The sequence below is a fragment of the Pteropus alecto genome, unplaced genomic scaffold (genome assembly GCF_000325575.1).
Source record: "Pteropus alecto unplaced genomic scaffold, ASM32557v1 scaffold479, whole genome shotgun sequence".
NCBI classification, from domain to species: domain Eukaryota; kingdom Metazoa; phylum Chordata; class Mammalia; order Chiroptera; family Pteropodidae; genus Pteropus; species Pteropus alecto.
Window position 1 is genome coordinate 2,278,646 of NW_006492031.1, and position 14,911 is coordinate 2,293,556.

Here is a 14,911-nt window from a genome sequence, read left to right on the forward strand (position 1 = left end):
GGCTGTGCTTGTGGCCTTCTGGGGTCTCTTAATAACCTATCTATACCTCCATCATCGAACTTAACACATGACCTTTTAATTAACAGTTTAAGGGCTGAGTTTATCATCAGACTATTAGTTCTTTGAAGGACCTTATCTTTTTCATATCTATATTGGCAGCATCTGACACATCTAGTACATACCTGGAGCTGGATTTACAGTGTCTTGATGGCAGGTGGATGAGTACATAAATGTGGAAGAGTGTAGGTCTGGACCAAAGTGTGAAGAAGAATGTGAAAGAAAAAGAAGTAAGCCTAATTAAAAAGTATTTTCAAGACAGGAGTAGGGGGAAAAAAAAAAAAGGCCAATGGGCCTTTTATAAGGCACATGCATCTTTGATGTTAGGAGAGGACAGAAGTAATTGACCTGGAGGTGAGTCATATATCCAGGAAAGTTTAGAGCTGAAACAGCCAACTCATAAACCAACTCCTTTATGTTACAGACAAGGAAGCTGATGAAACCAGAAATGGGGGAACGAATCCAAGTTCTTATGACTAGTTGGTAGCAAAGGTACAATTAGAATTCAGGCCTCTATTTCTCACCTAGTGCTCAACCAATCAAATGTGTCATATATCAAATGTCAGAATTACTTTTGTCAAATGGCCAACAAATATTTGAAAAGATGCTCAACATTGCTAGCTATTAGGAAAATGCAAATCAAAACCACAATGAGATACCATCTCATACCTGTTAGAATAGCTATAATCAACAGGACAGGTAATAACAAATGCTGGAGAGGATGCAGAGGAAAAAGGAACCCTCATATACTGCTGGTGGGACTGCAAATTGATACAGCCACTATGAAAAACAGTATGGAGTTTCCTCAGAAAACTAAGAATTGATCTACCATATGATCCAGCAATCCCTCTACTGGGTATTTACCCCAAAGACTTGAAAACCCATATCCCCAAAGATATTTGTACACCGATGTTCATAGCAGCATTATTCACAGTGGCCAGGATATGGAAGCAACCAAAATGTCCTACATTAGATGATTGGCTAAAGAAGCTGTGGTACATATATACAATGGAATATTAGCCATAAGAAGAGATGAAATACAGCCATTTGCGACAACATGGATGGACATCGAGATAATCATGCTAAGCGAAATAAACCAGACAGAAAAAGTTGAAAATCACATGATATCACTGATATGTGAAACATAAACCTAAAAGCAACAAATGAACAGGACAAACAAACAGAGACTCATGCACATGGACTATGGACTAGTGGTTACCAGAGGGTAGGGAATGGGGGGAGGAGAGAGGAGAACAGGTTAAAGGGGATAAAATATGTGGTGACAGAAAGAAATCTAACTATGGGAGGCGAGCACACAGTATAAACATATATATGCCTTACTATTAAAGTGTACAGCTGAAACTTATTGGATTTCATTAACCAATGTCACCATAAAAAATTAATTTTTTTAAAAAAAGAATTACTTTTGTAACATAGTCAGTTTGGGAATTTTCAGAGACTAATCACTCTCTGGGTAACAAACATTCTGACTAGAGGCAAAGTAGCTTTACAAGTACATAAAAGACTTTTAACTGTACTCTTGGAAAGGTCAAGTAAAAAAAATATGGCCATTATTTAGACCATACCTTACAATGATCCCAGCAGATATTAGGCTCTGTGCTTTGCTGAGATATCGTAGACCAGCTAAGTAAGCACAGAAAAATCTTTTTTTTTTTCCTAGCAACTCCTTTCAAGCCAATCCTGGAAGCTTCAGTCGTCAGAATGCACAATGGAGAAGAACATGTTATACTTAAATGCTCCACCATGAGAAGCAAGCCCCCTCCGCAGATAACCTGGCTATTTGAGAACGACATAGAACTCTATGGTAAGTGAAGAAAATGCTTCTTTCCTCCTTCGTTTTCCTTCCCAGTTAAATTTTCAAGGGATTTCTAAATGTTCTGGCACCCTCTGGTGGCAGGAGTTGCCAGAAAACACCATTCAATAATTCATTAGTTCTTTTTCAGACAAATTATACTTATAAACAATCAATATTACCCCTTAATCTTGAACAGTTAATCACAAATAGCATGAATATGTGTTTTACTTAAAACAAGGTAGAAATCTAAAATGTGATATTTATTACAGTGCCTTAAAATTTGACAAAATTTCACAAAATAAAAGGTAAAATAGAGCTAATACCCTGAGCATAAACTTTTTAGTAGGCATAAAATTGAAAACACATTTACCATAATACATCATCTTTCTTACATAGTGTAGTACTGTGTCATATGCACAATGACAGATAAGAATATTATGGTAACAAAGAATCTAAACTTTAAGTCTTTTGATTGAAGCAAACAATTAATTGTCATGCTTGGGAACTATTCATAGTTCGCTTATATTTCAACAGACATTATATTTGATTTTACATAATCATAGATTCTTAGAGCTGGAAGGAACTCTTTATTGTTGAGGAAACCAAGGGTCATATGGAGTTCTAGAGAGAAAAAACCTAAAACCCAAGTCTGATTCCCAGGCCAGAACGAATTCTACTGCATTAAACATCTCTCCTTTAATTTGCCTTGTTTATTCAACCAGAGTCTTTGCATTTTACAACAATGTAAGACTGTCCTTCTTATATAACTGTTACAAGCTTTGGATTTTTTTTCAGTAGTGAAGGGTTTATAGAAACCTATTTATTCTGTTTGCCTGCTTCCCTTTGTAACTAGGGCCAAGTATGTACAAGGCAGGTATCTGTGATTAGAATGAAGTTAGAAATCTAACAGGTTTGTCAAGCTGTGAAGGTCCTTGGTTTCTGAGAGAACCAAACACATTTAGTAATGTTAAATAGCCACAAGCTCATACACCTTTTGAAATTTCTCCACAGGTGAAACCCACCATGAATTTGAAAATGATGGCAAGAAATGTAATAGCAGCAGCACAATCAGAGTCCATGCATATGGCAAAAACTCATCAGTGGACTGCATTATTCGACACAAAGGCCTGCAAGGAAGAAAACTGGTAGCATCTTTTCAGTTCGAAGATTTGGGTAAGAAGAACTAATGATTATGTCTATAATCATGTTTAATTTACCTTAGTATTACACTATCAAACAAAATTAAATGGAATGGGAAAAGTCTTTCAGAGTGAGATTACTGTCAACAAAGCTCTCCTTATAGCAAACTCTTTTAATGGTTGAAATGTCTCCAGCTGGGCGAGAGGGATCTAACTGTTTCAATATTTGGAAGGACCCCAGTTGTGCCAAAAGCCTAGCACAGTGTCATAGGCAGTGTCATGCTTGTTTTTTTATAGTGACAGCTAGTATAACTTGAACTTACATCATTTTATTGCAGTCATGTTTTTGGAAAGATTATATGAAGTATCTTTATATTTGACCCCAAAGGACATAATATTAACTGAAATAAATATAAACTTGTCTATATCGTTTTATGTTAATATAAAGCACTCATACAGCCAGATTGTCATGATTGCTCTTTAGATTTATTTTGTTATAACTGTTTTAAATATTTTAGTCTAATCATGTTAATATTCTGAATAAAACATAATAATAATAAACAAAACATCAAATATTAAATGTGAAGAGGAGTTGCGTCCATTTACAGAATCTCTGTTCTCTAATTCCTTCACTATAAGTTAAAGAAACAATTTTAAAACTATATAAAACTTTTTGAGCCAAGAGGCATCCAATAAGAAGCAGCATGAACCACACCAGTCACTTTCTCATCAAACCAAAAGTAGTTTTTGAAGCAGCTGCATTTAGAAGACTCAAGAACCCACAATAATCTGACACAAATATTCTTGCCTCGTTATGATCCATCCCCTCTCCAGCCTCCGCCCTCATCAGTGGAATGGGAGCACAGGGCATCCGGGGGATGTAGGAGGATCACCAAAGAGAAAATTAGACCTTATTTATCTAATGCTTCTGAAAGACATTCAGAATCTTAAATTTTAAAAAAAAAAAACAATATTGAAAAAAATTTTTTTCTTTTCAGCAATTGTTCAAACAACCTACAAATCATTACTACTGCAGAGGGAATCGATTTCTCCTTTCTAGCTATCGTCCTATATGACTCAAAATCATAGTCATAAAATATTTCTAATAATAATAATAGGTTAAAACTTTATTTTTATTTATGACATCGATTATTTAGCACCTACTGCCGGATCTCCAATTAGTATTTGAAGACCAACCCCAGTATCAGCTGTTGGTGGCTTCCATTTAGTTATGACTTCTCTTTGGCAAGCTACTTCATTGATACACAGATATTACAAATATTTTCTTCATCAAATGATTTAAAAATTTTGCTCGCTGAGGATGCTTTAAAACACTTTTACGAATGAGCATTCTGACCCCTTTCATCTTTACACTCTGCACAGTGGAACAGGGGAGAAATGAGGACCAGGCGCGCATAGCATCTAGGAAAAGAAACGTGCCATCCTAAGAAAAACCCACAGTGGTGCTTGGATGAGAACAGAAGAGCAGGGATAGATGAGACTGTCTTCAAAGTGATTTATCTTTTTAGTATTCCAAATGAGGATTATTGTTTTCCTATAATTTAGTGCAAGATGGGATAAAAACAAAAAGTGGAGCCACAGTTTGCAAACTTTTAGATTTCAAGGCCTCTCTACAAACATACGAGTAATTAAAAACCCCAAAGAACTTTTACTTATGTGAAATAAAGTTATTGAAATTTATCTATTAGAAATTAAAACTGAAAAAACTTTAAATGTTTTTTATTTAAAAATAATGTACTACATACTAATAGAAATGGCATATTTTTATGGAAAAATAGCTGTATTTTGCAACACTAAAAAATGTGAGAAAAAAATGGCATTCTTTTATATCTTGAAAATCTCCTCACTGTCTGGCTTAACAGAAAACAATTAGGTTCTCATAACTACTACTTTCAATCTCATGCAATATATTGTCCTTCTTGGAGCCTGACTGCAAAGCTGCCTAACAAATAAGTAGGCCTATATGTAAAAGGGTACATAGAAAGAGGGATTGACAGGTAGATGGATAGAGATAGAGATAGCGAATACGCTTTGCTTATCACTGCCAAATGCACCACTCTTCAGAGGTCCAGCGTGCTGTATTTCTAAGCCAGGCAGCTTAGCAGATGGACAATCAGCAGGATACAGATTCATGAAACAGCACAAGAGCCGCAGAACTCATAGTTCTGAGGTTTCTGCAAAACCTCCACAAGCAGGTAGCAGCCAAATACATTCTCCAGCCTATTGTACTGAGTACAATGTGGGTAAAATTGTTCTCTGTAGTTGTAGAATTTTGTTTTTCTTCTTTCCTAGTTACTGATCAAGAGACAGCTTCAGATGCCCTGGAGAAAAGCTCTTCATCCTCACAAGACCCTCAGCAGCCCACCAGTACTGGTAAGTGTCGAAATCGTTAAAACAAAACAAACAAACAAAAAAAATTATGACTCTTTAGGAAGTCGATTATTCATTTCTAAGTTTTACATTTTTTCTTCGACTTTGTAACAAGACCATACAGGACCCTCTCCATATGATTCTAGCTTTGTGATGACCTAGAGAAGTGCCATATCAGGAGTGTTCACTCTGTGGGATGGGCTTCAGGGTAACTATTGCCTTGTTAGGTTCTCTCTCTCTCTCTCTCTCTCTCTCTCTTACACACACACACACACACACACGACACACACAATTGTGACATTTGAATTTTCACTATAGTAAAGGGCAAGGTTGAATTCATTTATAGAAAGAATCGTTTCTTTGTTTTTCAGTTTAGAACAGAACAAACACAAAATAAAGACTTGGTATCAACAGAAAGCAAAGAAGCAGAATCTGGAGATTTGGTGTTCTTTGTCATTGAATAACAAAATCCTCTTTGAAGGCTCATCAGTTACTTCGTCGACAAGAATTCAGATAGTTTTTGAAATATAAATGCAGAAGCGTTTAGAAAGCCTAAATTATAATTCCAGTTTTTTACACAGTGAACCACTAGATGGTTAACTCTGAACAATGATCATATATTTAATTTATCTTTTAGCTAGCATAGTATCTGGTACTCAGCTGGTACTCAGAAAATGCAGTATAGATGAGTGAATGGATGAATGCATGCAGTTGCTATGGTGCTTTCATAAATTCCTACATGTCTTCTTTCTATTTCATATAGTGTCTCTATAACAATTTAATTTGGTGGAATAGTGCTTTCATATCATTATATTTATAGTTCTGAGTATTAGATCGCATTTAACAATTTTTTTTATCTTAAGTAATATTTAAAAGTAAGTGTTTGGGGCTTTAAATGCTGATAAATACAATATGTGCCATACAGTTTTTTAAAGGACAATGAAAATTGAAATTGAAGTGAAACAGCCACATTACTTGCTTTAATAATCCAATATTTTTACACATTTAGAATCTATTTGTCTTTAAATTGGCTTTTGTCACTACTAAATAACTCAATTTTCTGCCCTACATTTTAAAATATAATGTAAGATTTTTAAAATATGATTTTTAAACTTCCTTTCAGCTTTCAATTTCTACAATCTTATACTGTTAATAGTAGCCATTTTCAGTAGAAGAATGGGTGATTTCATTCCCCTCAGGATCCACACAGTGGCACTGTTCATCGGGCTAAAAAGCAAGAGACCGCAACAAAAACAATGAAAACAGAAAATAGGGAGGATAAACAGCAAAATCAGAAAAAGAGACCTCTTATTTTTATAATTTCTTTTACCTAGCAAAAGCATCATAGTACATCCCACTTCTGTGGCAAGGGTTGATGTGGAGACATGCACAGTTTTGAATAACAACTAAGCCTACTTTTCAACATAAAAACCATTGCTTTGGGCATTTGGGGCTGTAGGTTTTCCATCCATAAAACTCTCCACTGTTCAATTGCTATCTTGAAGCATCTTAAGGACCTTCTCACTAATAGGCCTGATTCAGGAAGGAAGTATACAATAATGGTTTTAATTTGGGGTTCTGAATTTCAATATTGGCTCTGCCACTTACTTGCTGCAGGGCTTTAGAAAATTTATTTACTTATTCAAAACTCTGTTTGCTCAGACCTGTGATGAGGAATTATATAAACCAAATACTCAGTTTAAGGCCTGGCACAAATTAAATGTTCAATAAACGCTTACCTTTAAAAAAAATGAGGCAAATTGACCCTGGCCATTTGCAACCCTGGCCAAGTCAGTAGTTTTAAAATGACCTCATTGTTGGTTTTTGATGAGGATCACTTCATTTGGTTTCCAAAGCTGCTTTGGGGTGACTATGTGTATATATACACACTATACATATATAGTCATATGTATATTTCATGTGTTTCATTCACCTTAGTCACAGTAATAGAAGATTCTAGTACATCAGAGATGGAAGAGGAAGAACAAACCACTCAAGACCCTGACTTGACCACTGGTAAGTGTCCCCCACCGCATTTAGAATGAACACTTGACATCTTAACCTCTTAATCAATAAATCTAAAGATGTTTTTCCATCTTCATTTTTCTTGTTCTTTCTATTGGTTAATCACTCCCGTGCTCCTTGACTTAGTTGCCTCCCTGGCTTATTTGACATACTCTGCTTGGTCCTGTTACTTTTTACTAACTACTCCTTCTCTGTGTCCATTAACTAGCTTCCCTTCCTCCTCTTCCTTCTTATATGTAGATATGCTTCTGATTTTCCTTCCTCATCCTTGGTTCTTTCCACAATTCTTAAAGAATTTACCCATTCCAAAAACTGTTCCTGTTGCTACCAGCAGGAGATTTCTATACCTGTATTTCCAGAACATTCTCCTGAGCATCAGTCCCTGTTTCATACCATTTCCTACATATCTCTAGTTGATTCTTCTGCTATATCCTCAAACTCAACATCACTAAAAACTGAACAGCATCTTTACCCACAGCTTATTTAAAGCATCACGGAGACCCAAACCTTGGTGTCGTCCTTCATTACTATGTGTGCATGTGTATGTGTGTGTACATGTGTGTGTGTGCATGCATGTGTGTGTGTGTCTATTAGCCTATACTACATATAAATTCAGTCAGTTTCCAAGGACTTTTGAGTCTTCTCTTTCAGGTGCCACCACTCTGATGCAGACCTTCATGACCTTTTGCATAACTTCAGTGTCTTCTTTTATAATCCATTTTAGCACTTAACTATCAAAACATCCCTTTGAACTTTTTACACCTGTGTTCAGAAAATCTTGGTGACTTCCCATAGTCTACAATGTAGAGCATAAGCCTTAAATCCTCCATAAGGTGTATTTTACCACCTCCCTATGCAGTTCTGTCTCTGTAAAGTCCTGACAAGAATGCACATTTTTTTTCCTGAAAACATCTCATTTTGATTACCCTGCCCTCGTTTACTCTAACCAGCTCTGATGAAAGGAAAGGCCTCATCACTCCTCTCCCTACACCTCTTTCAAGTCAATATCTTCATTGAAAAATTTCCTGACAAACTTGGGGGCCACTCCTGCCTCTGAATCCCTGAACACATTATTATATTAACACATGTAGATCTAAAATTTGGCATAGATAGCTTCCTTCTGTTTGTTTTTTATTAATCTATTTGTTTACATATATAGACAACTATCACCTAAATCATAAGGATTGTGTCTCATGCAGCTCCAAGCACAATGTTCTACACATAGCTGATACTACTTAATTGCTTCTTGGTTGAGATGAGGGGACCAGTACATTTAGCAAACCTAGAGCCCAGAATTCTAGGTCTTTCTAAACCTAGAATTCTGGGCTCTAGGTTTGCTACATGTAAGGGGTCATTCAGTTTATCTCCAAATGCCTTCATGTAGGACCACATTTAAGCTAGCCAAGAATAATAAATATTCATTTTATTCGCATAGTTTTTCAAATTCCCTAACACCCTCTTTTACTACCTAAACTACACTTTGCTAAAAAAAAAAAAAAAAAAATCAATTTGAATCCTCAGACTATAATTTAAGTCAATATTCTCACGTTTTCTCCAGAAATGAAAAATAACTAGTTTAATATCTATGTAACTTAAAAACCTTTTTAAAATCATCCCACAAAATTGCTTTATTTGTATTCTTGTTTTCGGAGAATAAATAGTATGAACCTCTTTACCATCAGGGTAAAGCTCTTCTTTGTCTCTTCATCTGAGCTGTCTATTAGCCTATACTACATTTTAGAAGTATTGTGTATTCTCCTCAGTGACCTAAACAAACCCTCAAACTGTCTAAAATCCTTTTATTTTCCTTCTAGGAGCAAATTCTCAGTATACAGGATTGATGAAGAAGAAAAGTGGCATACTGCTCCTCACTCTTGTGTCCTTTCTCATTTTCATACTCTTTATTATCGTCCAGCTCTTTATAATGAAGCTTCGGAAAGCACATGTGATATGGAAAAAAGGTGAGTGGGCAGAGCACCTAATGGAGACTGAGATGCTGAAACAATAGGCTGGCAAACAAGAAAATTCTGTCAATTAAAGTTTTTCTGCTCCATGCTGCACAATTTATTTGACAGGTGTTGTCACTCAAATAAGCAAATGTTTGTTTTGCAGTAAACACGGGTTGTGAATCTCCAGGAATTATAGTCAAAGAGTGCATAACCAAGAGAAACTAGAGTAGCTCCAGGAATTAGAATTAAATTACAGAAGCTTCTACTCATAAAAAGATACACAGTAAAGAGCTCATTTATTCATTCAATGTAAGTTTATTCATAATGTAAGTGTGACTTACATTATAGTGCTATTGGACAGTGCTGATTTAGCCACATATGATTCGAACACCTTCAGTGACGGAGAACCCATTATATCTCAAAGCAAAATACTACATCTTTGAATAGCTACAATCCTTTTAAAAGTACCACTTCTCTGAGTTTAATATCAGTCTCTCTGGCTTTCGGATGGACTAAAATTCTCATGATAAGTAGACTGAGAAACAAGATCTGCCTTTTCAACTCTACCTGCACAATAGACAAATGCCATTGTATTGTTCCTAAATTTCCCATTAATGCTTCACCCCCAGAATTCTTTAAGGGCTACTGAAATCATTCTTTCCCAAAGGACAATATTTAATTCTAATCTGCCATCATTTGACTTCTGCAACTCTTATACTGCCTCGCACAGTGTTTGTAGGATTCAAGGCAAAAAAATAAAAAATGATTCGTTGAATGAGTAAGGACATGAGGTATGGGTGGGGGAATGATAAGTCCACTATTATATAAAAGCAGAGGTATAATCTTATTCAAACATACATATCTACATATAGGTGATGTTCATGGCACCTGAAATTAATAACTTAGTTTTCTTTATTTGCAGAAAATGAAATTTCTGAACACACTCTAGAAAGTTACAAATCAAGGTCAAATAATGAAGAAACATCATCCCAAGAGAAAAATAGCCAAAGTAAGTCAACCATGTGACCTGAGATTTGAAAAATGAGATTCATTAATTTATTGCCTTTAAGAGAGAGGGTAAAAAATCAAAGTTTGATTTTTAGCACTAGAAAGTCAATTGTCTAAATCATCTTGTTGAAGTTAAGGAACTTCATCTTAAAAAAAATAAAAAGTAGCTTTCAAATTCTTGTAGCCGAAGGTAAGCCCCTTTGGGAAGCTATCCCTGAGTCCTCAGTGACACATACAGGCACAACTCTGGACTATATGTCCTTCCTGTGCTCCAGAGTAGCCTATAAACATCTTCATCAATGAAGCACTTCCACACCATATTGTTATTTTTGGTGTGTTGATTTAGCTACCATGATGCTCTTTCAGGTGGTAAATAATTGGATTTACTTTATGTGTATCCCCAGACTCTAGCATAGGACTTGGCATAATGGAGTTTGATAAATTTGTATTGAATAAATGAATACAAGACTTAACTAACTCAAGCAGAAATGTTTCCAATTTTTTGAATGACTTCATTGCAATTTCTCAAGCAAAATATGTAAAGAAAATGAAGAGTTTAAAAGGAAAGAGAGAAAGAAAGAGAGAGAGAATTCCTGACAAAGATCTAGTACACAGAAGCTAGAATTATAATAAGGCAAGAGCCTTATACCTTCCAACCATTTTGTTTCCTCCATTCAAATTAATTTATTCTATCTGCTAAGAGTTCCAAGAAATGCAGTAAGCTTTGCCACTAGTTTCTGTCAGTTTTGTTGAGGCTTTTGTCAGAAGTGTGTCTTTACAATACCTCGGCCTTTTTTGTTTTGACCTAATAGGGTGTGACATTGAAAGAAAGAATAGCTGTACTAGCATGGAAAGGGGTACAAGGGATCAGACTGTGTGAGAACTGGGGGCGGGAGGGGAAAATGTGTAAGCTACATACAGTCTGTTGTATTGCAACCCATGTTTGTATAACATCAGTCTCTTCATATGTCAATATAATGTGTAAATATAATGTGTAAATATAATGTGTAGAAGGATGTCAATATAATGTATAAATGATGTCACTATAATGTGTAAATGTGTTGCTTCCTATGCCGATTTTCCTAGGAAAGGGGAACTAAAGCAGTAAAATTACAACCTTTAGCAGGAAAAGAAAAGCTCTAAGCTGCTGAACAAGCAGATGTCCTTGCAGTTACACCTTAAGAAAGTTTAAAGTGAGTACCTGCACTCAGGACTCTCTCCCCAGAAAGGTCTATCCCCAGGGGCTTGCCACAGCTCAAGGAGGTTCACTTTCTCCTGGGCTCTGATATCCACTTCCATCCCCCTTCCCTCAGTGCCCTCAAATACAGCATTTCAACTCTGTTGTGCTCACTTAAAAGATACTCACTCTCTGGAGCCACTACAGTCTGTGTAGATTTGCATAGGCTTTGAATGGTCAGCAGCAACACTATTTTACCCATAAGCCCTGTGACATATAGTATAAAATTTTGCTGAAGGCAATGCGGTTTTTGTTTAGCAACACATGTGTTATCTTATAGCAAAAATATCTATATGTTTATGTCAGGTTTATGAGCGTATTCTTTATGTAACAAGATTTTTTCAAAATTAAACTATAACAATGCATTTAGATAATTTATAGGCATCAATGAAATTCAGATTCAATTTTTTAAGAAATAACACATGGACCTAAAAATATCATGTGCAATCAGTGTTTCAAATAAAGAGGTGCAATGCTGTTCAAATAAATTTTCATCTTTGAAATGGTTTTCCTTAGCTACCCGTTCTAAGAGCTGCATGAACTATATCACACAGTTGTACTCAGAAGCAAAAATAAAGCAGAAGGAAAATGCACACCATTCAAAATTAAAAGAAGAGTATGCTCAGATGCCAGAGAGCATTGTGTAGTGCTCCCTGCAATAGAAAATATAATTTCAAAGCAATCACATCATCACTTCCGTGGACAGCCTATGGGAAGAAGCCCGATTACTGTGACAGAAAAAACATACTTTGAGCGCAATGCAAGATGGTGTCCTGCCTCGTCAATCTGCCCCAGATTAAAAGCAGCAAAATGAGGACCAAACCATGGACATAAAGCTGCGTAGTTTAAAAAATAAGTAAATAACCTCTTATGCCTGACACTACTTCAGAGCAGGAAGAGTCTACTAAACCTTGGGATTAAGTCTGCATGACTAACTAACATCTTACTGTGAAGGAACAGTTTTTAGATGGAACTAGTGAAACTATTTAAAATTTTTGTTTTAATCTTTTCTTTTGGTTTCCAAATAAAGAACTTTGGGATGAAAAGGACTTAAAGAAGGTCTCTAGTCCTGGGAGCTTACTTTCAAGATGGACTTGAAGATGTAACCAGCAGGTACACTGTCAGGGAGAAGTGATACATAATAACTAATCAGTCAGATGAGCATGACCACCCTAAGACAAGTGTGAGTTCAAGGTAGGCCCAAAGATTCAATTTTCTTAGATTTTCTTGCTAAATCACGCAAGCTGACCTGGTGACTTTTTTTTTTTTAATGACACTTTATTACAAAAGCGTACAAAAGAAAAATAATGAGTTTAATTTACTACTGACCTAATAGATACTTTTTAAAAATTATTTAACCAAGAGCAGAACATACATATATTTCTTTTTCTAATGGTGGTATTCCAAGTTCTAGTGGTGGTATTCCTACTTTCACATGTGAAAGTGACATGTGGCATATCCTTTTCCCCCTTCCCATCAGTTTATTTAAAGTAGAACAAACTCTGATATTTATTTGTGACATTTCTGATTGTTTGGATCTAAATAACTTAATTCTAAAATAATACTCCCCACACACACACACACACTCTACCATATACACTCAAATTATTAGTTTGTAATTTGTTACAGAGGTCAGATCTAGCTGTGCTGATTTTTTTCTCTTGATAACTTTTTTTAACAATCACAAAATTACTGCAAGTCGTAAAGAGAACAAAGCATTTTTCCTTCTGAAATATTTGAAAGTAAGTTGACATGATGCTCCATGACACCCCAAATACGTGAGTGTATATTTTCTACAAACGGGAACAGTCCCCTTTATAACTACAATGCAACCATCAAAATCAGATTAACATTAATATATTTCTACTGACAGTTCTCAGACTCTGTTCAAGTTTCTCCAATTGTCCTAGAGGATCTAGTTCAGAATCACATTTTAGTCTTATATATTTTGGCACAGTTCCTCAATCTTTCCTTCACTTTCATGACCTGGACATTTTTGAAGGGTATAGGCATTATTTTGTAGTCTGTCTCTAAGTCTGGCTTTGTCTGATGTTTTCTTATGATTAGATTCAGGTTACACAATTTTGACAGGACTATTGTAGAAGTGTTGTTTTATCACATTGTATTTTATTTATCTCATTATTGATGATGTTCACTTTGATCACTTGATTAAGGCGGTGTCTGCCAGACTTCTCTATGTAACAGTTACTCTTCTCTCCTTTCTAAGATAATATTTTGTGGAGAAATGCTTTAAAACTATGTAGCTATCCTGTTTCTCATCATACTTTCAAGTTATTCATGTATTTACTTATGTCTGCATGGACTCATGTTTTCCTCTGTTATTCAGTGGGTTACAATCTGTTACTATCCTATATTATTCACTAGGTTATAACTTGTTGCTATCAAATTAATCTGTTGTTAATTTGATGATCAAATTGTGGAAACAGGCTTTTGTGTCCTTCTTGTCCTCAGTCTTTGAGCACTTTCTTGCTTTCTGGTACAAGCATATTCTAGGCTTATCTTAAATTTTTCCTGCCCTGGCCCTATAATCAGCCATTTCTCCAAGGATCTCTGGTTTCATTTACTGGGAAATATTTTTTTAAAAGCCAAGACTCAAGGGCTAGGTGTTCTCATTGCTTTGGGGATATCACTGTTTAAGTCATCTCAGTAGATAGAACCATGAAATGTATTTATACATATAAGTATATACGTGTTTATGTGTGTGTTTGTGTGTATTGAACTCTGTCTATTGAAAACCTTGAGTTTATTCTAGTCTTCTTCCTTTCTGTATTTGTAACTATGCTTTCTGAGAAACCTGGCTTTCATTATCCTTAAATATTTATCTATTTGCTCAAAGTTCTCTATGTAAGCAGTCTTCTATCTCTGCTGTCATCCCATTCTCCTCAAGGATATCTTCCTCTTGCTGCTCAAGTTCTGACTTCTCACACTGTGCTCCCATCTTGCCACGTGGATGCTGTCCTCACCAAGCTTGGGCTCTGACCCCACACAGGTTGCCCCACTGTATAGAAGCCCTATCTGCACATTAATACACACACTGCTCATGGTGACCCTGCACCCCACTCAGACTTGGACACCACATGCTGGGCAGTCCTTCTAGGAACGCTGACTCCTCACAGGGCTGGGGCTCAGCAACCCCTCTCTGGGCCTCCATAACTTCCCCACCAGCACCACTATGGACACCTACTTTGTTATAGTCTATCTAATGATGTCAGGATAGAATTGTTTGGGGAGAGAAGGGAAGTAAAAGAGTTAGAAGAATGGAAATGAG

General features: G+C 35.9%; 1 protein-coding gene across 2 annotated transcripts in view; it reads left to right on the forward strand.

Moving 5' to 3' along the window:
* The window catches only part of CRTAM (cytotoxic and regulatory T cell molecule), a 22,723-nt gene extending 10,169 nt beyond the window's left edge, over window positions 1–12,554 (forward strand). Inside the window, exons 4-10 of one of the 2 annotated variants that reach the window (XM_006925249.1) lie at window positions 1,739–1,882; window positions 2,885–3,046; window positions 5,326–5,406; window positions 7,342–7,419; window positions 9,243–9,389; window positions 10,300–10,386; window positions 12,139–12,554. In XM_006925249.1, coding sequence (XP_006925311.1) covers window positions 1,739–1,882; window positions 2,885–3,046; window positions 5,326–5,406; window positions 7,342–7,419; window positions 9,243–9,389; window positions 10,300–10,386; window positions 12,139–12,269 — 830 coding nt within the window. In that variant the 3' untranslated portion in view covers window positions 12,270–12,554. The remainder of the gene's footprint in view (window positions 1–1,738; window positions 1,883–2,884; window positions 3,047–5,325; window positions 5,407–7,341; window positions 7,420–9,242; window positions 9,390–10,299; window positions 10,387–12,138) is intronic. The other variant, XM_006925250.2, reaches the window with a different exon arrangement.
* The last annotated feature ends 2,357 nt before the right edge of the window (window positions 12,555–14,911 follow it).